The 23,236-nt window shown below is 54.7% G+C and overlaps 2 protein-coding genes across 5 annotated transcripts in view; one reads left to right on the top strand and one right to left on the bottom strand.

The window, feature by feature from the left end:
* The first annotated feature begins 8 nt into the window (after positions 1-8).
* PLEKHJ1 (pleckstrin homology domain containing J1) lies at positions 9-4,861 on the top strand. 3 transcript variants are annotated; one of them, XM_081137451.1, is made up of 8 exons: positions 9-200; positions 306-373; positions 461-527; positions 1,371-1,461; positions 1,551-1,614; positions 1,684-2,222; positions 2,709-2,757; positions 4,492-4,861. In XM_081137451.1, exons 1-6 carry the CDS (start codon positions 107-109, stop codon positions 1,747-1,749), a joined length of 450 nt encoding a protein of 149 aa, XP_080993577.1. In that variant the 5' UTR covers positions 9-106; the 3' UTR covers positions 1,750-2,222; positions 2,709-2,757; positions 4,492-4,861. The 3 variants fall into 3 exon arrangements, with proteins under 3 accessions (XP_080993577.1, XP_080993578.1, XP_080993576.1); XM_081137452.1 differs by lacking the exons at positions 1,684-2,222; positions 2,709-2,757; XM_081137450.1 differs by lacking the exons at positions 1,551-1,614; positions 1,684-2,222; positions 2,709-2,757 and having other exon boundaries at positions 4,495-4,861.
* DOT1L (DOT1 like histone lysine methyltransferase) overlaps positions 3,249-23,236 on the bottom strand; it is a 61,148-nt gene continuing 41,160 nt past the window's right edge. The window contains exons 13-29 of one of the 2 annotated variants that reach the window (XM_081137447.1): positions 22,680-22,790; positions 22,183-22,417; positions 21,668-21,781; positions 20,691-20,782; positions 20,143-20,244; positions 19,639-19,776; positions 18,576-18,701; positions 16,772-17,256; positions 16,461-16,596; positions 15,762-15,905; positions 14,164-14,293; positions 12,337-12,917; positions 11,839-12,044; positions 10,241-10,305; positions 8,862-9,797; positions 7,477-8,097; positions 4,863-5,809 (exon numbers count right to left, since the gene is read on the bottom strand). In XM_081137447.1, coding sequence (XP_080993573.1) covers positions 7,511-8,097; positions 8,862-9,797; positions 10,241-10,305; positions 11,839-12,044; positions 12,337-12,917; positions 14,164-14,293; positions 15,762-15,905; positions 16,461-16,596; positions 16,772-17,256; positions 18,576-18,701; positions 19,639-19,776; positions 20,143-20,244; positions 20,691-20,782; positions 21,668-21,781; positions 22,183-22,417; positions 22,680-22,790 — 4,188 coding nt within the window. In that variant the 3' untranslated portion in view covers positions 4,863-5,809; positions 7,477-7,510. Of the gene's footprint in view, positions 5,810-7,476; positions 8,098-8,861; positions 9,798-10,240; positions 10,306-11,838; positions 12,045-12,336; positions 12,918-14,163; positions 14,294-15,761; positions 15,906-16,460; positions 16,597-16,771; positions 17,257-18,575; positions 18,702-19,638; positions 19,777-20,142; positions 20,245-20,690; positions 20,783-21,667; positions 21,782-22,182; positions 22,418-22,679; positions 22,791-23,236 lie in introns of both variants that reach the window. The other variant, XM_081137448.1, reaches the window with a different exon arrangement.

Genomic DNA, 23,236 nt, shown 5'->3' with positions numbered 1-23,236 from the left:
GCTTCAGTAGCACTTCCGGAGGGCGCCGTGGAACTTTTTTGGCGCGAGCGGGGACGGCTGCCAGGAAACTGCGGCCGGTGCTTGGTGTTCTGGGTCCTGAGGCGCCATGCGCTACAACGAGAAAGAGCTCCAGGCGCTGTCCCGGCAGCCAGCCGAGCTGGCGGCCGAGCTGGGCATGCGGGGTCCCAAGAAGGGCAGCGGTGAGTGGGGCAAGGGCTGTGGGCCGGAGACCGGGCCGGCGGGAGTGCGGGTCGGGTCGGGATGGGCGGTCGCTGAGCCCGCGAGAGCCCGCCCTGTGTCCACAGTGGTGAAACGGCGGCTGGTGAAGCTGGTAGTCAATTTCCTCTTCTACTTCCGGACCGACGAGGCAGAGGTAGGGCGGCGGGAAGGCGGGCCCTGGGCTGGGGTCGGGAAGCTGGGGTCCCCGGATGGCCCGCCCATCCGGCTCGTCTGCCCCCAGCCCGTCGGAGCTCTACTGCTGGAGCATTGCAGAGTCACCCAGGAAGAGCCCAGCGGCTTCTCCATCTGTGAGTGCGGGGGGCGGGGACTAGGCAGGCGGGGACCCCAGCTCCGCTCTGCCCCTCCCCAGAAACAAAATTCCCCATCTGGGGCTGGGCTGAGGTCCGCCCCTGTGCCACCGCCACGGCCACCAGCGTTTTCACTCCTGTTGGCGAGCGCTGCCCTCTCGGGGTGCCTCCAGTGAGAACTGAGGAGCACTGGTTCTCAGTGTCCGGCTTTGTGCTGGGGACCCTGTTGGATTCTCTTGGGTCACCTTAAGAGGATCCAGCCTGCAGGGAAAGGCGGAGCTTTTCGTTTCCTGTAGTGGCCTTTACGTGGTGCCACAGACTATGGGACTTCAACAGCAAAAATTTATTTCTCCCAGTGCTGGAGGGTAGAAGTTCGAGGTTGGGGTGTCTGCAGGACTGGTTCCTTCTGAGGGAGAATCTGTGCCATGCTCTCCCAATTTCTGGAGGCCATTGGCAGTCTTTGGTGTTCCTCGGCTTGTAGAAGCTTCACCCTGATCTCTGCCTCCGTAGTCCCACGGCCTTTTCCCTGTGTGTCTGTGTCCAGGTTTCTCCTTTTTATAAGGACACTAGTCCCATCCTACTCCAGTGTGATCTCACCTTAACTAATTACACCTGCAACGACTTTATACCTAAATAGGCCCTGTTCCCAAGTTCCAGGAGCTAGGTTTTGAATACACCCTTTTGGGGATACAATTCAACCCACAGCCTGTGGGAAGTGATGGGCCCAAGCTGGGTTTAGAGGAGGGGATAGTTGTGGACAGTGGCAACAGGCAGCTGAGGCCTGTGGCCAGCATGGGTGGTTATGGGAGTGAGCAGGGACAGATGGGGTCCCTTCCTTTGCAGGCTTCATCGAGGACCCAGAGAGAAAATATCACTTTGAGTGCTGCAGCGAGGAGCAGTGTCAGGAGTGGATGGGAGCTCTGCGACGAGCCAGGTGGGGTGTGGGGTGTATCCGGGCCTGGGGGCCTGGGGCAGGGGCAGGGGCAGAGCCAGGCTCTGAGCACAGGCCACTTCCCTTCCCAGCTATGAGTTCATGCGCAGGAGCCTCATCTTCTACAGGAACGAGATTCAGAAGATGACCGGCAAGGTGTGCATGGGGCATGGGAGGTGGGGGGAGCTCTTGGGCCAGGGCTCATGCCACCTGTCCACCACACAGGATCCCCTGGAACAGTTCGGCATATCAGAGGAGGCCCGGTTCCAGCTGAGTGGCTTGAAGGCATGAATCTGGGGTTGGGCTTGGCCTCCTCAGCTTGACTCATTGGGGCACAAAGGAGCCCTCCCCACCCTCATTGGGCCCTGGGTTTCCTGGCCAAGCCTGGATTTTCAGAGTAAGGTGTTTTGGCTTAAAGACTTCAAGTAGCCCAAGGCTGGTGAGTGTGGGCAGAGGCTGTGTGCCTTGGGACCCATCAGACTAGTCCAGCACCTCTCAGTGCCACATGCTGCTGCTAGGGGACAAGTGTCCACTCCCAGGAGCTGTGCTTGTCCATCTGGGGCCTGGCGGGTGCGTGAGGCTGGCGCAGCTTTCTTGCCCCATGCAGGCTGAATGTACGAAGCTAGATAATGCTGTGAAGGGCTTGGGGCTGTGCCTTCTGGACTGCTGTGAATTCTGCTGAGGGCTGGGGCCTGGCCAACACCTCTCAGCAGAGTTGGAAGCATTTGCCCTGGGGCTGGCATGCTTGTTCTGGTCAAATAAAGGTACCTCTTTTTCACACGGGACGGTGCAGTGAATGCAAAGAGGGACATGTATGCTCCACAGGCTGGTGGAGCTGGTTCCCGAGGGAAGTGGGGTTCCTGGGAGGAAGGGGCTAGCTAGGCCACCCAAAATGAGGGGAGGAGACCCAGAACATAGAGCCTAGAAAGGCAGGGAGGCTGGGAGCCCAGCTCAAGGACCCTGAGGGAGAATGGGTGGGGTGGGGTGATGGGATCCTTAGGCCCATGATCCCACCTTTGGTCACAAGCCAACCCCTTGAGTGCAGACAAGACCTTGGGAAGGGTTTAGTTTTAGTTCACCAAAAGTGCCATCCTTGCTCTAGCCGGTTTGGCTCAGTGGATAGAGCCCAGCCCAAGGACTGAAGGGTCTTGGGTTCGATTCTGGACAAGAGCAGGTACCTCAGTTGCAGACTGGATCCCAGGTCAAGGCTGGTACGAGAGAGAACCAATTGATGTGTCTCTTTCACATAGATGTTTCTCTTCCACTGTCTGAGAAGCAATGGAAAAAATACCCTTGGAGGTGAGGATGAAGAAAAAAAAAAAAGTGCTGTCCTTGGTCTGGCCAGTGTAGCTTAGCAGTTAAGAGTGTCAGCCTGCACACCAAGGGCCTGCGGGTTGGATTCCTAGTCAAGGGCATGTACCTGGGTTGGTTCCAGGTTCAATCCCTGCCCAGGTCCAGGGTTGTGTGGGAGGTGACCAATCGATATCTCTCTCCCCTCTCCCTCCCTCTTTCTAAAAATCAATGGGACAAAATATCCTTGGGTGAGGATTAACAAAAACAAGCAAAAAAGTGCCATCCTTGGGAGTGGGGTAGGGAGGCCTGACTTAGTCTGATGTAAGCCCTAGGGTGGCTAGGCCTTCCCCAGATGGGAACTCAGTCTGTCTCAGTCACAACAGCTGCTTTCAGGGGTATGTGGGGCCTCTCTGGGTGTGATGGTCCTCCCCAACATGGGTCCCTCAAGGCTAAGGTCTCACCATGTGGTAACCAGGGAGAAATGCCAGCAGACCAGGTTCAAGTGAAAACAAACATTTTATTACAGTCTGGAGATGGAAATCAGAGTGCGGTGGGGTTCCCTTAGGAAAAGAGGGTCAAGCCAGCAACCCATAGGGATGGGCCATGCCAGCACCCCCAACTGAAACATGGCCTACCAGAACAACAAAGCAGGGCTGGCCTGAGACACAAGACACAAGCCAGCATGCATGGACCATGGGAATGAAATGGGGCGGGCAATGGGTGAACAGTCTCCTGCAGGAGGTGCGGATAAATAAAAAGGCAAGCAGGTCTTAAATAAATCACATCATAGCTGAAAGGGAAGGCTGGTGCCTGACGGGGAGGGTCTTCAGAGTTAGATTTTCCTGAGCAAAGCGCCCTCACAGCCCTGGGCTTCCCTGAAGTTGCCCATAGAGCAGACTGGTCTCTGCCCAGAGACTAGAACCTATTCTCCACAGGGAGGTGGGCCCTGCTGCCCTCAATACCAACAGCGGCTGATCAATCTCACAGTCAGGAGGGCTGGAGGGTGGACACAAAAAGGAGACCACAGCCCTCAGGCAGACATGGTTGTGTGGGGAGCACAGATGACACATCAGTAGGAGGTCCTGCACAGTGGCACAGTCATCACAAAAGTGATGCAGTGTTTACAGGGTTGCTTGATTCCAGACCAGGGACTCGCTACATGCTGCAACTTTGCTACTGTTAGCCCTGCAGCTTTTTTAGGGTGCCCTGTGCTGGAGGACAGGATTGCGGGATGTGGGGTGAACACAGCACCTTCGTATGCCAAGAGCACAGACCTGGAGGTAAGGGAGCCAGGGCAGCAATTACAGGACAGCTAGTTAGAAGAACCTGTCTAAGCACCATCTTCAGCCTCACTATTGCTCTGGGCCAGGCATCACCCCAGGGCAAACGGGAGGCAGAGCTCCACCAGGACACACCCAAGGAAGTGAGGGAGTCAACAGACAGGTGTGCTCTGCACCCTTTTGGGCCTGTGTTCCATAAGACTACTGTCCACCCCCAAGAAAGGCCTACTCCAGCCCTGCCACATTGACCCACCCAGGCAGGCAGAGGGCCCCTGCTAACCATATCTGGAGGGATAGGCTATGCTAGCCAGGCTGGGAAAAGCAGGAACATGAGGCTTGAGTTCCCATGTTCCTTGGTGCTACCTCATGGGGACAAGTGTCAGAAGAGCCAGGCCTGAAGTGCCCCCCTGGGGGTCCAGGCCCCCCTACCAGCCAGGACCTTTGACTGATTGCCCTTTAGGAGAACCTTGAAGAAGGCTTCTGGACACACCCTTTCAGGAATAATGCACAAACACTGCTCAACTGAGAGACCCAGGACTGTTAGAGACTGCTGCTCTGAAGGGACTGGAGAATCCTGTTGGCAACCTCTGGAAACATCAGAACAGCTCTCTTGCCTTCCCGTTAAGCCAGCCTTTGCCATCATTGCTCATCCATGGTGCATTCATTCCCAAGCACCATGGAGGCTGCTCCAGCATGGGGGTAGGTGTCACCCCAGCTGTGGGATTGAAGCAGTGGAGCAGTGGTACAGGCTGACCAGGGGGATGTGAGGTGCTCTAGCCCTGGGACAACGCCACTTGCGTGCACTTGAATAAATAAGTTTTTTCCCCTCACTTTTCCTTTTTTTTTTTTTTACATTTACTGTGCATTATACAATCTAAAAATAAATGAAATCAAGTCTATGAAATTTATAAATTTTCATCACATCTCTATAAAATACTGTCACTCATCAGCGTGACTCTCTTCTATACAGACACACCAGGCACCCATGGCTAACCTGCCCCACGCCCCGGCCAGTGCCTCACTGGACTGCAAGCCCAAGACAGTACAGACATACAAAAGTAAAGCACTTGCTCCCCAGCAGCCCCACGTTGGAGTCAAGTACCAGACCTGCCCCATGAGCACCACACACAGCCCTCCTCTGTGCAGCATCCAGAGGCTGCCCACTGGCCCTTCCTATGCCAAAGGTGCCATCCCAGGTACCAGGGCTGACAGTCTGGCTGGAGCATTCACAGTGATGGGGTAGGGGAGAGGGCCTTTTCTGAGGGGCATTAAGAACCAAGCGAACCACCCTTGACCAGGAGATAGGCATGCCTTTGGTATGGGAGAGCTTAGGGATGACTGGGCAGGCGCATCAAGGACTGGTTTTGGCGTTGGTCAACCTCGAGTCAGCACCAAGAGAACGTGGAGATGGCAAGGCCTGGCGATGAGATAGCACCGGGCCCGGCTATTGGCGTCTCCGCTGGCGGGCCAGTCCGTCGGGTTGATGTCTTTATATAGATCCTCTCATATATAGTATTTACATCTCTTAATAGGTTGCCTTTATGACTTCGGTGGAATAAGTCAAAATTGTTTATACTTTTTAAAAAACGATAAATACTTTATCTAAAACTATCGACAGTATAAGCTGGAGCCAGGCCCAGCATCTCCTGCAGGTCTGCGCAGCATGGACTCAAAGCAGAGCCTCGTCCTCGGTCCGTCCTGCCATCTGGTCGGCCACCAGCCCTGCAGCTCACCTGTCCTTGCACAGGTCTCGAGGTTGAGGTAGAAATCCTAGTTACCTGCAGAGACCAGCGCAGGAGGAAAGGCAGCACAGCGTTAGTGTCTCACTCTGAGAAGCCCACACATCCCCGGGCTGGGAACCAAAGCCAATAGACGGACAGAAGGAACTTAGTTGTAAACACTGCCCTGGCCCAATCAGAGGTGGGAGGTCACCATCCCAAGGCCCTTCATGGGGCACTGGGTCCCAGCCTCCCCACCTCCCTCAGAGCCTTGGAACCAAGACCCTCCCTGCTCACCACATGCCAGCTCATTGGGACGGGGGGACGCACGCCTATGGGCAACCCCACTGACAGGCCTGCACGCCCCAGAAGTAAAGTCATCACTGTCCAGTCTAGGGAGACCACCTGTAATGGTCCCGGGATAGGATGGAAGGCAGGTGTCCAAGATGGGTCAGGACATGGAGCCTGACACCCAGATGCCTCCACATACACATCTCTGACTTCTTCAAGCCGGTCCCAGCCACAGTGCCTTCTCTGACAGCATGAGGCTACTGTGAACTGGAGCCACCCCACCTTCTAGGCTTTTCCACCAGGACTAGACACAGCCCATCCCCAGACCTGAGCCACTACCAGAAGACTCTCAGACTCCTGCAGCCTCAGGTCTGTTTCCATTTAAACACATGCAGATGGCCAAGGACAGCAGGCAGACCTCACCTGGTCCCTGGTTCCCAGTTAGCACCCAGCTTGATCCTGGGGTACTCACCCCGTAGGCTGTGGACTCGCCCAGGAAGGCCCTTTGCCCCACCAGCAGTGGCCAGATCAGCTGCTCCAGGGGTCCAGCTGTCTAACACCCTCACAGCCAGCAAAGGAGCAGATGGCCTTCCTGAAGGCCTCACAGCCACCTTTCTCATCCCATTTTCAACATCAGGCCCTTCCCACACTGTTCACCTCTGACCACACTAACATCCAAAATGCATGGACCCAATTCCTTGGAGGCCAGAGGAGCACTGATCACCTGTCCAAGCAGCCCTTCCTGTGGCTGTGCCATGCTCACCCCATTATCCATCGGCCTCTGGTGCATGTGGGTTGGGGCCTGCAGGCTAGCTAGGTAGCTCTATGCACAACCACGGTTTTCTAAAGGCCTAAGTACCAGGAGCCTCAAATGTATAAAATTTCCCTAAAACCATGAGGTACATTCAACAAAACAGGATGAGAGAAGCCGAAGAGTGGGCAAACGGCAGCGCTGAGATTCAGAGTTGCCCCCACAGCCCCACACTGGGGCTGCCTGGGTCCCTGACCACTGCAGACATGCAGCTGGATGGTGGCAACAAGATGAAGCTAGGTTGCACAGGCCAGGGCCCTGGCCTCATCCACCACCTCCTGGTCCCCTCCATGCAGGACTTAATGCAGTACCCTGCCTGCCCAGCCTGCAGGGCCTCCCTGATCTGCTGCCTCTTTGGGCTGGAGCACTGGTGGGAAGGTCCAGTGGGCATCAGGGGCTGGTTACTCCCCTCCCGAGTTCTGTGGTGGAGCTCAGGCAGCAATCAGAGGCCAATGTGCATGGTGCCATGGTCTCCCTTCCCACCCTGTGCTTATTTTTCCTTGGTGCCTCTCAGAACTGACAGTCCCAGGCTCCTCTGAAGAGCCCTGTGGGCCCGTCCACTCTCTGTGGAAGAAAGGACAGGTGAGTTTCTTGTACGGGCCACCTGGTTGGGCTCTAGCCTTACCTTACAGAACAGAACGGCTAGCTAACCAAGGTCTTTATCGCGGCTTAACCCCCGCAAGGCGCGCGGCATAAGGAGGCGGCATGCCAAGGGAAACCCATACGGCAGATGGCCCAGTGGAGCTGGCCTGCTGGATCAAGGGCGAGGCCTGGGCCAGGGCTAGCCCAGGCAGGGGCTGGTGGTGCACCATGAAGGAGGGGCGGGAGACCTTGTGTGGGAGGGAGGCGAGCTTGATTGACAGAGAGGCGTTAGCAGGAGGCAGAGAGGCAGCAGAGGAAGCAGGTAAGAAAGCTTGGTTAGTTGGGAGGGGCGCAAGATTCTGCAGGAGCACGGGCTCAGAGTTAGCAGGGAGCAGTGCGGGAGCAGGAGGCAAGGTAGCGTTAGGAGGGGGGGGTGCATGAAGTGCTGGTGGCCCCGCAGGGGGCCGACCCAGGGGCAAAGGAGGCTGGGGTGGGGGCTGCCTCGTCTCCACAGAGGACAGGGCCTGAAAGGAAGAGGCGGGGGTACTGGCCACCGCCTGCATGGGGGTTAAGCTCAGCGTGGTGCTGCGACAAGCAGCCCCGCTGCCGAAACTGGCTCCAAACGGATGAGTGGAGGCGGAAGGCACCGTGTGGTTAAAGATACCTGCAAACAGGAGAGAAAAACTCAGCTTCAACAGGCGGGCATTCTCCAGGCAAGCGAAGAGACACACGCAAAAAAGGGGAAGCAGACAAGCAGCCGCAGCTCTGAGTGCACGCAGGTGCAGGGACAAAGCAGCAGGCAGCAGGAGTGCAGGTCACCAAGTGAGACTTACCTGCAGGATGGCCCCAGGCCATACCCCCCTCAGCACGCCCACCTAGGCTGCCAACTGGGGGCATATTTCCCACCTTTGCCCAGCAAGGAGCCATCTGTGGAGGTCTGGGACCGAAGAGGGCCCACCCTATGGCTCCACTCCACCCTACACAGAGCCACAGTGCAGTAGGCGCTGTGGTCACTCTCTTGCACTGCCAGTCCCCAAGGGTGCCCAGAGCCATGGGCTATGTCAGGTCTGAAGGTGACCTCCATGGGGAGGCAGAAAAGCTCTAGTCACGGCGCCAGCTCTCCTGAAGGTACGAGAGACATTGTCACAACTGGAAAGCCTGACAGGCCAACTCACGCGTGAGTGCTCTGCCCATGTGAGTCATATCTGCGTTTCGTGAAAAGGAACGAGGTGGCGGGTGCAAAGTGGACACAAAGGGACACGCGGGCACAGCCTCTCACCCCTTAGGGGGCTCTGGAAGGAAACCTGTAAAGCAGTTGTGATTAAATGCAGTGGTCCAGGAGGCTTCCTCGATGGCTTGGCCTCTCAGACCCCAGAGCACATCCTGTGGGACCTGAGAGTCAGACAGGAGAGACGCGCTTCTGCCTACCTCCAACTGCGCCACCTGCCACACCGGAGGAAAAGCTGCCCATGGCGTGCGAGTTGGTCAGTCTGGTTGCGGCGGATGAGACATGTACTAGGCCAGCAGCAGCTGGCACGGAGCTGAACAAGGACTGTAGCACAGAAGAGCCTAGGTTGGCCTGCAGGGACATGGAGCCCAAGGCGAACTGTGGGCCAGGTGTGAAAGTGCCCAGGAAGGGCCGGTGTGTCTGGGAGGAGGGGGCCGTGCCACCTGCTGAGGACACTGCTGTGGTGAGGCCTGGACTGCTGAGGAGGCCCCCAGGAGGCACAGCAGCGGCAGAAATGAAGAGATTGTGGCCGTTTTTGAAGTCAGGCTCACGGTCCCGGCTCTTGCCCACCTTGCCATGCGATGAGGCCTTGTCTGAGGGCGTGCACACAGGCAGGCTGACCTCTGCCTCCCTGCCCTTGACCCCCTCGCCCTTTGGGCCACCCAGTCCATCCAGCTGCCTCTTGTTCACAAAGGGGCAGGGTTCTGCACTGCCCTCCTTACCCCTTGGGGCAGAAAAGCTCAGGGGGGCACCCAGGCTGGCCACTTCAGGGGCCTTGTGGGAGAGAGAAGCACCATCACTGAAGCTGTGTAAACTGAGATCGGCAGCCAGGCTCCCACTGAAGGTGAAGCCATTGGGAGGGTTGCTGATGGGGCTCAGCCCGCCGGCCCCCGACAGTGAACCTGGAAAGCTCTTCCTGGGGTGGGCAGCCAGCTTGGCATCAACCGAGCCAAGCTCCTCTAGGGTTGGCCGAAAAGTGAACAGGGAGTTCTGGCTCAGAGCGGAGCTGGCCTGTAGTGGGCTGTCAGCAGCCTTGGCCAGGCTGAGGTCGGCGATGGGTGAGAAGGTGGACTTCCACTTGCTGCTGTTGATGGGCTCGCTGGAGGGTATCGGCTTCCTTCCTACCAGGCTGCCACCTGATGAGGAGAGGCAGGGGCTGAGGCCTGGGTGCCTCTGAGGGGCCAAGTGGGGTGGGAGCTGTGGTGCAAGGTCTCCAAGGGGGTCTGGGAGGAAGCTGCATGGGCTCAGACCACCATAGCTCAGAATGATGGACGCCCTTCCACCCAGAAAAGGTTAGTCCTCTGTGTGGGACTATAGGAGAAGGTAAAGATAAAGAAGTGCTTCTGAGGGAGGGCAGGTGGGTGGGCGAGTCAACACAAATCAGACTCTGGCCCATTTCACCAGGAAGGAAATAGGTCTGCTGCCCAGGCAACCGAGGACGTGGCACCTGGCAGCACCAAGACTGGCCTGCGGTAGGAATGGCCTTCCCAGCACCACTGTGCTCAGGAACGCCTGTGCAGAAAAGACAGGGCATGCCACCTAGCACTGGGGACGGATGCAATGGAGCACTGTTACTTACCATTTTCCAAGGTTTTTGGAGGAGATTTGCTTTCTAAGGAGATAGTTGCAATTTTTCTCTCAATTCTATCAAGAAAAAAGAAAAAAAAAGATTGTTTGAAATTCCTGTGTACACTAAGAGCTGTATGTGTTCAATGAATTGCCCAGGGAGGTTGGGCAGCAGTAGACACACAGCCCGCCTGCCTTCGGACCTCCTTCAAAGAGGACTCATGGCTGTCATGCCTGTGTTGTGGCCCAATTACTGAGGGCTCAGCTGCTACAGAGGAACAGGGACTCCACTTCCCCATATACAGAAACACACACTTGTCCCAGATAGCATTCTCTCTCAAGCTCTGTTTAAAACCCTCGTGCTTGTAGTGATATGCCATGTCATCTATAGTATGTCGTGCATGTGACACGTAGGATGTAGTACACTGTAGCAAGGTAGAATTCATAGCAGCACCAAATTATAAATGGTGTGCATTCTATGTGTCAGTGTATTATAGTTTGTCCCCAAGGACACTATGACCTCCAGAGACATAGAACTTCTGAATGAATCTGGAAAATGATTAAGTTCGATGTGGCTGAGAGAAAAGAAGAGTACTCAAGTGCAACTTTTGAGAGCGTAGATATTTATGTGGAAGAGGAACAAAATAAAATAACTCTGACAAGACACCAAAAGCATAGGCAACAAAACACACACACAGATAAATGGGACTTTGTCAAAATTTAACCCAGGGAGACAGGAGACACATTGTCACAATATGTATCTGATAAGGGATCATGTATCTAGAATAAAGAACTCTCATAACTCAACAAGGAAGGACACCCAATTAAAGGTAGGGAAAACACACTGGACGGACACACACAGACAGCCAATCAGCATGTGAGAAGATGTACAACATAACTAGTTGTCAGGGAGATGAAGGTCAGGACCATGATGAGATACCACTTCATACCCATAAGAATGGAATTTATATTAAGAACAAAATCAGACAATAACAAGTGCTGGTGAAGATGCGGGGAAAATGGAACCCAAGTGCACAGCTGGTGGAAATGTACAATGGAGTGGCCACTGTGGAAAACAGGGTGGCAGTTCCTCAAAAAATTAAACATAGAATGACTATGTGACCCAGCAATTCTACTCGGTCTGAGGTAAATTGAGACAGACAAAATACATGTATAAGATAGTTCACAGCAGCACCATTCACAATAGCTAAAAACTGGAAGCAACCCCAGTGTCCATGGGACAGATAAATGGACAAACAAAACACAGTCCATCCACATTGGAATATTACTCAGCCTTAAAAAGGAAGGACATTCTGACACCTGCTACAACATGGATGAAGTTTGAGGACATTATGCTCAGTGACATATGAGATTCTTAGAGAAGTCAGATTCCTAGAGACAAAAAGCAGATGGTGGGTGCCAGGGGCTGGGGGAGAGAAAGTATATGGGAAATGATTCAGGTCCCCTTCACCCCCCAACTAATGGCAGGTGGAAGCGGCCTGTCCCTGGGAGGTTACACATGACAAGGGCCTGTCCTTCAGAACCCTTCCGGTGCTTGCCCCTCTCCCAAGGATGGGATGGATGCCTGCCCTGCCCTGCCCTGCCCCTCACCTGGTGCTGCCTTGCTCTTCCTCAGAGCCCGGCTCCTCATCAGAGGTCAGAGGAGAGTAGTGAGCCCCATTGGTCTGGCTCAGGGGCTTCTCTTTCTTGAGCACGGGCGGCTGGTCGTTGTCCTGGTAAGGTACAGGAGAACTCTTCAGGGAGCTCTCAGGGGACGAGATGGCTGTGATTTCCAAAGGCTGGTTAATGTTGTTGACCTGAGGAACCAGCACAGACACAGGACAACTCTGTCAATGGGTGCCCACAGCATGAAGCCCAATGGCTTTGCTCTGATCCCTCCTGCCTAAGGTACCCCAGGCATGGACTACTGAGGAATCACAAAGCCTGCCAGCTGCCCCCTTCCAGCATGTGGCCAGGCTCCTGATTGTGCTCCTGACACAGCCCATCTCGGCTAGCCCAGGGAACAAGAGACCCAATGTCCAGATGCCTGCTTGTCTGCACTGGGTGGCCCCACCACCTCCTGCCCCAGTCATTTGTTCCTGACCTCACCATAGAATTCAGGTTGAGGGGTGACCCTGAAGACTGAGCGAAGAGGCCAGCGACGGATGGCAAAGCCCGGCGCTTGGGGGACACGCCTGAGCTCAGGCTGGGGGTCCCTGCTGATGCCCGCTTCCTCCTGCCTCGCTTTCTGCTGTCCTGCCCATGGCTCTGACTGCTGTCTCCACGGGTGCCCCCAGGCAGAGGGCTGTGCTTGTTGGAAGGTGACTGTTTGGCACTGCCGGCACCAGCCGAGATGGTGAAAATAATCCTCCTCTTGGCTTCGCTCTCTGGATCTGAGAAGCCAGCCTCAGAGGGAAGGTCCCCTTTGCTGGCATCAGGGAGCAGGCCCTGGGTAGAGCTGAGCCGGGGGCTGACGCAGAGCTGATGAGTGGGCGAGGCCGAACTGGAGTTCCGGGGCTGCCCTAGCAGTTGAGGATGCTGCGGGGTGGAGCTTCGGGAGCCCATGGTGGTGAAGAGGCTCCCCGAGCTGGAGGACTCATCAAAGGCAGGGGGCTCAACTCCAGGAGCGAGTGGAGCTGGGCTGCCTGCCAGGGCCCCACTGATGGCCACTGAGCCTGCATAGGAAAAGCCTGCCAGGAAGAGACATGGATTATCAGGGAAGCCCATCCCAGGAGAGGATGGTGCTGCCCTAGGGTGAACATGGAAAGGACACTCAGCCTCTGAGAAGCACCCTCCATGTCGTGGTTGCCTCCATAGATGGCACCAAGGGGCCAGGCAGGCACCCTCGGGCTGGTGCAAGTGCAGGTAAGAATGCTTAGGTGTGGTGAACTTGTTCCCATGTTTGGATGTGGCATCATTGGAGGCCCTGGACCCTGTGTACCACTCCCCACCCTGAGCCCTCTTGGGATCTCCCCTAGAGGCTCAGAAACCCTTGTGACATCCAACTGAGAAAGAATTTGTCTTTTACCCAGAACTCATCATACTGCCAGCCACAAAGTACCCCCCACATTGCTGAGTATTGGGGCTCAAGGAAGGACTGGTCTCAGTAGTGGCTTCTGCATTTTATTCTTTTTAAACTGATTTTAGAGAATGAGGAAGGGAGAGAGAGATACTGATTCTTGTATGTGCCGACCGGGGATTGAACCCACAACCTTGGTGTATGGGGACAACAATCTAACCAACTGAGCTACCCGGCCAGGGCTGAATTTTATTCTTTATGCCTAGAAAAATAATTTCCAAACAGGCCATATATTCACACAAGTCAGCAAACTACAACTTGGCCCATAGGTCTGGCGGTTTGGTTGCCAATCATTGCTATAGCAGTTTTATTGGCACATACCTACTGCTTATCCACAGACTATCACACTAGAGTTGAACAGCTGTGACAAAAATCCTCTCAGCTACAGAGCCACAATTCCCCCCACCCCCTGGGACATGTGTCAACACACAGATGTGTCAAAAATCAGAACTCTCTGAAGGAGAACAGAATCCAACTAGAAACTGGGCAGTCCGGGAGCCCACAGTGGTTTGACAAGAACAATGCCACCACACCATCCAGGTTCTAATACAACCAGACCAAGCACGTCCACATCAGGATGCCAGGCAGAGGTTCAGGTAATGTACTGAAGGCCCAGCCTAGAGTCCCTGACCCCCAGGGATCACTGTGCTGCTGCTGTTAAGGGGGACAACAGTCCTGACTCAGCACAGACCCTAAGGATGGGAGGAGTTTAGGCTCTGAGCCTGGCATCTCTGGGGGCCTCACTAGAGCCATTGTTCACACCTTACACCCCCAGCATAGCCCCTGCAGACGTGGCAGGGGGCACAAGTGGAAGCTGACCTCTAGAAAGGGGGCAGGGGCAGGAGGAGCACCCTCACCTGTGGGCGCCAGGGTGAGGCTTTTGCTCCCAGCAGCGTTGCTCCCAGCACCATGGGCATTAGCACCCATCTGCTTTTCAAGTGTGGACGAGGACTCTCGGGTCTGAGGCACAGGGCTGGGGGTGCTTCTCTGTGGAGAGAATGCACACTGTCAGCTGAGCTGGGCCCGGCATGTGAATGTCGGGAAGGGGTCACAGGCCATAGGATGTACTGAGGACCTGAAGCAGGGAGAACAGCAAGTGTGTGAAAAGCAGCTCTAAGAAGGGAAAGTGACCTGCTCAGCGTGTGATCACAGTGGGCAGCTACAGGAAGGGTCTGATCAGGGGAGGGACAGATATCTGACTTGGGTCCTAAAGGATCTGACTTAGCCCTGGCTAATGGGCTCAGGGTGGGGATGAAAGATACAGGGAGAGCAGTGAGGGCTGCAGCTGCAGTTATGATCTGACCCAGCAATTTCTCTCCTATGTGAAATGAGATGAAAACACTGTCTACACAAAACCTGTACACACATGTTCACAGTGGCCAAAAAGTGGCAACAAAAAAACATCCATTGACCGATGAAGCTATACACAAATGTGTCCACCCACACACCAGAATATTACTCAACCACGAAGAGGAGTGAAGTGCTGATACTCACTAAAACATGGATGAATCTGTAAACACGGTGCTCAGTGAGAGAAGCCAGACACAAAAAGGCCACACAGTGTGTGATTCCATTTATGTGAAATGTCCAGAACAGGGAGACAGGAAGTGGGTGTGGTTGTCAGGGACGGGGGTAGGGGAAGAGACGACTATGGATGTGGATGGGACTTCCTTTTGGGGTGATAAAACATTCTGGAACTAGACAGAGGTGATGGCTGCACAACCCTGTGAACATACTAAATGTCATTGAAATGCACACTTTAGATGGTGAATTGTATGTGGATTAGAACTTAGTAAAAAAAAGTCTGCATTATACAAGGTTTTGTACTCAAGAGTCCACAAGCATGAGGCAGGGGAACGCAGGTGTGGACTGAAGGAAGGGGACGGGTTTCAAGTTTCTACATCAGGAAGTTCTATTCCCTCTCCACCCGCACACACCACCGTCTACAAAAAAGGAGCTAAGATAAAAATGACAAGATGTGCCCTGGTCAGTGTGACTCAGTGGTTAGAAGGTAGGCCCGTGCACTGAAGGGTCATGGGTTCGATTCCTGGTCAAGGGCACGTACCTGGGTTGCAGGTTTGATCCCTGGCCCTGGTCAGGGCACGTAGGGGAGGCAACCAACAGATGTATGTCTCTCACATCAATGTTTTTTTTCCCCTCTCTCTCCCCTCCCCCTCCCCCTCCCTACACTCTCTCTAAAAATTAATGGAAAAAATATCCTCGGATGAGGATTAAACAGCCCCCCCCCCCCCCCCGCAAGACGTTAATGTACTTAAAACTGGATTTTGGATGCTCTATTTTTCTCGAACTTTAACAACATGCAACCTAACAAAAAGGAACCAGGTCTTGTGGGGCAAACACCAGACAAAAGTCCCCTCTGCCTGTGCTGACACTCTTGGAGCAGCACAGCACTGGACTGTCCACCCCCCCCAGCCCCCACCATGGTGCCCACTACCTTCTCGGCACGGTTGGGTAACACCACGCTGGCCAGGGGGATGCTGACGGGCAGCTTGCTCGGCTGCACAGTGCTAAGCGGTATGCTGACTGGTAGGCTGGTGATGGCCTCCCCGCTGCTGGCATAGGCGCGCTCCTTCAGACCCTGAAGACACAGCAGACTGCCTGCTGCTGCTGACCAGTGAACCCCAGGCCACAAGCACCACCCAAAGGACACAGTAACCCCCAGCAATGGACAAGGGACCTCTGTAGCAGATGGTCGGTCCCCTCAACCCACTAACACCTACCCCTTCAACTCCAACTGCTTCTCCTGACCTTCTAGACCCTGACCTGTCACCCCAATGGCCACCAATCACCAGGTCCTCACACTCTGACCTCCTAATGTTTCTCAAACTTGCCACCAGAACAGAGATAGAGCTGCCTTCTGGCAACGCTCCCCTAAGGGGATTCTACTATCTTGTCACTTTCCTAGACTCATCCCTGAGAATGGTGACACAACTGAGGGTGGGGACCGGACTGATGAAGCCCTAACCCTCCACCCCTGCCCCATATTTTCTTGGTTCCATAGCCCTCACCTGGATGCCCTCTTCTAACAGGCCCGCTCAGGATGCCCACTGAGTGCCCCTCACTGCCGTGGATCAGGCGCAGGTGAGAAGACCCCCCACCCCAAGGGACCCTTCTTCCTGGTGATTGCCTGTACCTTCTCACTGCCTTTTTCTCCTGTCATCTGTAAGGCCACAGGGGATGATGGCCGTGGGTCCTGAGGACTCAGCTTGATGCCGTTGGTGAGGCCTGGGCTCTGGTATGGAAGGCCATTCTCCTTGGCGTGCTCAGCTCTGGAATGAGACACATACCTAGGTCACTCTCTGTGGAGACCCTGTGGCTGAAGCTTTGTGTTCAGAGCTGATAGCCTGGGCCTAGCAAACCCTTCCAAACTGATGAACAACCCATTCTAAGACCCCAGAACAGCGCAAGGGCACCAGGGGCAGACCTGCTGGCCCACAGACTCACCGTGGGTGTAGCTCGCCAACGGATGTCTTGCCACTGGCAGTGTGGTCCTGGCTCAGGTGGCGTCTTAGCACCAGCTTGGCTGGGGAGAGCCTGGTGTAGTCTGGCAAGGCCAAGCCAGACAGCTTTTCAAGCCGGGACCGGCTGCTGTGGCTGGGGGTACTTGGCACAACCTCCTGGTCCAGCGGGGAGGCCAGGTACTGGGGGGTGTTCTGCTTGGATGAGGGCCGACTCAGCGTGTTGCAGAGCTCGTAGCCTGCCACGTGGCCATTCATGGAGAGCTCTGGGCTCATGCTACTGAAGTGGGGCAGTGAGAACTTGGAGCAGTCCAGCTCGAGGTGCAGCCGGCTGGGCTCTGCCTCCAGTTCCCGGCCCAGGCCACCTTTCCCTCGCAGGTGCAGGGACACAGCGTCATCAGGTGGCACACAGGACTTGAGCTGCAGGAGCTCCTGCTGTCGCTGGCTCTTTTCCAGCTCCACGATGCTGATCTAGAAGACCAAGATGTCAGGCCCACAGCTTGCTCAGGGTGAGGTTTCTGCATACCCACCGAAGGCCCCAGAACAGAGGCTGGCCCAGCCTCACCCAGCAGCCCATCAGAGGGGACCATCCCAGGAGAGAAGAAGGATGCCCACCTAAAGTAACTGCAAGGAGACAGACTAGCTTTGTGTGTGACGGGGAGGCCAGAACAGCCAACCACCCAAACCCAGTCAGGACACTCTAGGTGGACGGACAAGACAGCACATGAGTGTCAAGAGTGGCTCTGCAGATGCACATCTGCTGACATGGAAAGATGTCCCCAGGAAAGCAAGGAATAGAGGACACAGCACTCCCACGAGTATACAACATTGGGGAAAACCCTAAAATAGAGTTTCCTTCCAGGGATCAGGTCACAGGGCATTTTTTTTCTTACACTGTTAGGTTTTCTTCCTCTATACAAACACATATTTCTCTATTACACAGAAGAGCCAGAAATCAAATATATGCCCTGTGGAGACTTCTCTTGCAGGTACATCCATGGAATCAAGGCCTGGCTTTGGCAGCAGTCAGCAAACCTCTTTCTATGACTATGACACACACTGCTGACTTGATGGGCAAGATACACCGGGGCTATGTATCACAGGACCTTAAACTGCTCACAGATCTACTTTGGGGACTATGTCTTTAAGGAAATATCCTTAAAATGAGCCATGGTATAGAGAAATTCATTGCAGTTTCATTTTATAGTAAAAAAGCACTTGAAAGAGCCTCAAGGGTCTAGCGACTGGCAATGTTCTACATGTTATGAAGTTGAAGTGGGGCTGAGTAGATGGAGTAGAGGCTATAGTCTGTACACATGGAGCTTTCATAATGGCAATGCTCACGCTGCATGTCTCCCTTTACTTTCCTGTTACTTAGAAGTTCTGTACTCAGGAACTCAGCCATGGCCTCTATGTTATGTTATCAAGATCAGCACTTTTTCCTAGCTGATCTCGATAAACAAGTTACCCCATCAGAAAAAACACAAGCTGTTTTATATTAATGTGCAAACACAGGTCTGTTCAGCAACTGTGTCAGAAATGCTTCGCCAGGAGGCACTCATGCACCCTTTAGGTCTGGAAGCAGATGAGATGCCATGGGATAGAGCAGGGCGCTCACCTGCCCTACTTCTTGTTCCCCTCTAGGGTTGACAATGGGTATTAGGCTGTTGTTAATATGACACTGGAACTAATACCGTCTTTGGGAGGATGGCTTTGGTGGGTCTGCCATGTTCCTAACACCATGGTTGAAGCCCAGAGAGGCCAATGCAACCCCATTCCTTGCCCCCTACCTGCAGTTCCAGGCAGTGCCTCTGTTTCTCAGATATCTGGCTCTTCAGTGCCTGCTTCTCCTTCAGCAGGTTCTCCAGGGACAGTGTGGACCAGTCTAGCTTCAGCTCCTCACACCTAGCCTTCAGCTGTGGGAACAGGGCGGTCAAGGTCATGAGCATGTGCACGGCTTAGGGAAGATGAACGGCCCCCCTGGGACCTGCTTTCCACCCTGACACTGGGCTCTGGGGGGAGACAGGACAGGCGTCTAGGCAGCTGTCCCTGGGGGCCAGTCCCTCTCTCCCTCCTACTTCTGGAAGGCCAGGCTGCAGAGGCAGCCCAAGGAGACCAGGATCCTCATTGAAAATGCCCACAGGAGTATGGTAAGGGGTCTCATGGGATAGAACAGGGGTGCCTATTAGAAGGGAGGCCCCTGCACGTCCAGTGCTAGGTGCACAGGGGGTCCCCAGGAGTGAGAACCAGGAAATCCAGACGCCCTTGAAAGGTCTGTCTAGGCCCTGGCCAGTGTGGCTCAGTTGGTTGGAGTGTTGTCCCATACACTGAAAGGTGGCAGATTTGATCTCTGGTCAGGGCATGTACGTGAGGCAACCAATCAATGTTTTCTTCTCACATTGATGTTTCTCTCTCTCTCTAAAATCAATGAAAACCATATCCTCAGGTGAGGGTTTAAAAAAAAAAAAAAGGCCCATCCAGTGAAATCATGAGCCTTCGGGATGCCTCTGACAGGAATTTAAGAAGCCACATTCTGGGCCAGGCTCAGCTTGTGCTCATGTGCTCTGAGAGCCAAGTAAAGCTATGCCAGCATTCCTAGAATGAACTAGGACAGAGAGTGGGGAGGGGCACTGGTCCTCCCACTCAGACTAATGGGGTCATGGGAAACTTGTCCTTGGAAGAACATGCTGGGCACCCCAGGCACCCTCAGGTCATCTGTCTTGGGACGCACATCAAGACATGGGCCTCTAGGCCCATCAACGGAGGGACACCCGGCCCTTCGCCTGGTCTGGGGTCTAAGGCTTCTGCTCACTATGGAATGTGTTGGAACTGCCACCGTCTCCAGGCACATACCAGTTGCAGGCTCTGGCTTCTCAGTTCCCTGTTGTCCTTCTCCAGCTGCTCTGTCTGCTCTCGCAGCTGCTGGTTGTGAGCTGAGATCTCTTTCTGTGCTTGGATCAGGTCACTGTAGGTCAGTGCCTTTACTCCCAACTGTGGACATACAACAGCAAGGCTGGGTTTGCAGGGAAGTGAAGTCATGGTGGGAAGGGGATGGGACTGGCTTATGCCCAGCAAAGACTGGGGTGGCACTGTGCTGGTCACACACAGGAGAGAGGAGGTACAGTCCCTCAGAGAGGGGAACAAGGGGGTGACACCATGATACAAGTCTGTGCAGGCCCTATGAGGGGCTACTGGGAGCAGTACTCTGACCAGAGCTCAGGTCCTAGACCACCAGAAAAAACACCAGAAAGGAAACAGTTGTTCCGTATCTCAGCTGTCCTGGGCTGCGCTCCCCGCCTAGCCCCTGCCCACCTCCCAATCCTATATTTATGTCATCATGGCCTCGAGTGGCTCTACCTCATCCAGTTTCTGCTGGAAGAGCCTCTTTATTTCTTCTTTTTGGGCCTGGCAGTGACCAAACAGCTGTTGTGCAGCACCCAGCAACCGGGCATTCTTCTCCTGCAGGCGACAGAAGGCTGGTGAGTGTGAGCCCGGCCCACACCATCCCTTCCCTCAAACAGGCTCCAAGGAGAAGCACTGATGTGACACATCTCAGTCCATTTCACTGATAAAGAACACCGTCCGTTCCATGAAGTGCGAAAGCTACCACCTCCCTATGCTCAGATGTGGCAATGCATGCATACACTAGGGACACCAGCTGGCCCTCCATCTGGGACTTCTTTGGAAAGTGGCACCAACTCAGTGGCTATTTGAGTTACTACCTGGGGGTTACAGATACTTCTCAGCATGGGCAGCAGCAGGTCCTCTGAGCAGGGACAAGGAGACGTGACAGGAAGCAGGGCATATTCTAGGCAGACTGGGGGCTGTCAGGGGCAGCAGGCTGGGGGTTCACCTGGCTAACCCCTCTGCAGAGTGCTGGGAACACAGAAGCAGGCACCCCTTACCTTCTCCTGGTCCAGCAGCTGCTGTAGGCTGGCCTTATACTGAGGGGTCTTCGTGTACGCCAGGAACTGAAGGTACTGAATCTTGAAGGACTCTAGGAGAGCCGGGGACAAGGTCTCAGTGCAGAAGCCATCTGGCTGAGGCTGAAGGCTGTGGTGGTGGTGGTGGTGGGGAGGATGGGGGCGCTCGTATTTCTCTGGGAGCTCCCCCAACCCTGTCGTCAGATGCTGCTGAAAACTGCCTGTCACATTGCCAGCACCTTTGGTCCCCACACTGCCTTGGTATCACCACACCACCGGCATGTATGGCTAGTATCCCCATAGAGCCCTTTGCAGCTCCTTCTATCACCAGCCACATTTTCTTTTTCCTCAAGACTGTAAGTTTCTGTGACCAAATCTGTCAATTTTCCCAGTAAACACACGCTATTGATGTTGAACTGGGGAAACTGATGGCTCCCACAATTCAAAGGGGTTTCCTTCACCCAGTCTTTAAAGAGATGAGAGGCCTTTCTGTCAAGCCCCACAAGGTGAGTAGTTCCTCAGCTCAAACAGGGCCAGCTCCCTCACAGCCCCAGCTCATCCCTGAACAGGCCCTTCCCACACTTTTAAGAACACTGGGGCTGGGTTACCCTCTGTGGAGCTGTCCCAGGTACTATGGGGAACTGAGCAGCATCCCTGCCCCCTACTCTATACAGGAGCACCCCCAGTGTGACAACAGCAGATGTCTCCAGGCATGGCCCAGTGTCCGGTGGGGACAGAACTTCGGCATAAGACAACCACACAGACCCTGCTGGCCTGGAAGCCCGGGCGCAACCTGGCAGGACTGACCCTGAGCCCTTGGGACTCTAGTGTGGTCAGCCTGCTGCAGGTATCACAGGGGGCTCATCAGAGAAGCAGAACCTCAGACCCCGCCCCTTCCTCACAGAGCTGTTAAGTCAGAATCCGCACATGTACCCACAGCGTTCTTGGAGCTGGCTCACCTAGCAGCTTCTGCAGTGCGGGTGGGGTGGGTGCCAGCAACAGCTGGTCAGGGGGGTGCCGCTGCACGCTGGGAGGTAGCTGATAAAAGGGGCTGTGAGGTGACTTGTATGCATCTGCGGGAGACAGCAACATTCACGTGTCAACACTGACTGGCACACCCTTCCAAGGAATTACAGACTGTTCTATGGAACTTCTCCAGTTTTTTTAAAGGTAAGACTCAACACAGCTCCTACAGTCCATCTCAGCAATTCTAGAAGCTGTGACAAATGCCTTCATAATCTAAGAAATTTCTGTGAGCAGTGTCATTTCTGCCACAGCTGTTGACGTTACCAAAGCCCTGGCTGGCAGGATGTGATAGGAAAGACTCCACCAGGACTTGCTCTTGGCAGACTATCAGGGTGAAGCAATGCCCAGCGAACCCTGAGGACATCCTGAGGTGTCCTCGTGAGCATGATACATATAGCCTGAGCAGCAAGCTAAAGGGCCCTAGGGAGGGCTCTAAGGCCTGGCTCACCTTGCGGTGAGGGTGCTGCTGTCTGGGACACAGTCTGGGCATGCAGCAGGTCCAGTGCAGTAGGGTTCTTCTTGGGCTTACGCTCAGGGTTCGCAGTGCTCATCTTCTTGGGACGTCCACGCTTCCGGCCAGCCAGCTTCCGGCCCTTCTTGTTCAGCTTCTTCTTCCGCGCCTTGGAGGGGGAAGGCTTTTTGATAGCGGTAGTCGCTGCTTTCTCTTCCTCAGCACCAGAATCCTAGTGGACAGAGGTCAGTGAGAGAGCAATGCCCCACCCCTCCCCCCATTAATAGAGTCACAACACAGGCTCCAGGAGAGCAACTGAACAGAGGTGTCCCTCACCCCAGGAACAGCCCCCCTCCTCCAGCCTGGTAATCAGTGCCAACCAACATGTGCACTGACCACCACCTCTCTGGTTGGAAGAGTCCCTCCCTCTATAAGGGCAGGGCGACCAGTGATAGCCATGTGGAGCCCTGAGCCCAGGGTGGGTGGGCACTTACAACAGAGGTGTCTGCAGGCATAGCCACCTTGCTTTCGGGCACCTTCGTGGGGGTAGTCGTATTACTCTTGTTTTCTCGCTGCTGCCGGCGCCGAGCTGCCTCTTGTTCCTCCTGGAAAACAAGTGCCAGATGTGTCCCCCAAAGTATGGGCATTACCCAAAAGTGCCAGCTTCGTCAGAGCCACCAAGGTGGGCTACTTGGCCCGGCTTTGCTCATGTCAACTCCTCTGCCTGCTGTACAGTGGAGGAAACTGAGGCACAGAGAAGCCCAAGAGCCATCCCCAGCCCCTTAGCCAGCCCCAAGCCATGGGTGTGTTTACTGCATGGGTGTGGACACCCCTAGACTCATGGCTTTCTGACCTGTGTGAGGAAATAAAATCAAAGACAAAAAGGCTCTGGGTGCACCACAAAGAAGCTGCCTGACAGTCCTCTCTCTCACAGAGAGTACAGAGGCCCCCACAGTGAAGTACATCTCTGTTAAGTGAAGGTTACTGGAAAGGCTTTGGGAAAAGGAGAGGATGGTGCTGGCTGACTTAGCTTGTTCTCTGTGCTAGAGGT

Source organism: Miniopterus schreibersii (genome assembly GCF_964146895.1).
Source record: "Miniopterus schreibersii genome assembly, chromosome: 4".
In the NCBI taxonomy this organism is placed as follows: Eukaryota; Metazoa; Chordata; class Mammalia; order Chiroptera; family Miniopteridae; genus Miniopterus; species Miniopterus schreibersii.
Note: the sequence above shows the minus strand (reverse complement) of the source record. Positions and strands in the feature narration are given on the sequence as shown.

Coding starts and splice junctions, on each gene's coding strand:
- PLEKHJ1 (XM_081137450.1), top strand. CDS start 107: ATGCGCTACAACGAGAAAGAGCTCCAGGCGCTGTCCCGGCAGCCAGCC. Junction 201..305: donor GGGTCCCAAGAAGGGCAGCG/GTGAGTGGGGCA, acceptor CTGTGTCCACAG/TGGTGAAACGGCGGCTGGTG. Junction 528..1,370: donor GCCCAGCGGCTTCTCCATCT/GTGAGTGCGGGG, acceptor CTTCCTTTGCAG/GCTTCATCGAGGACCCAGAG.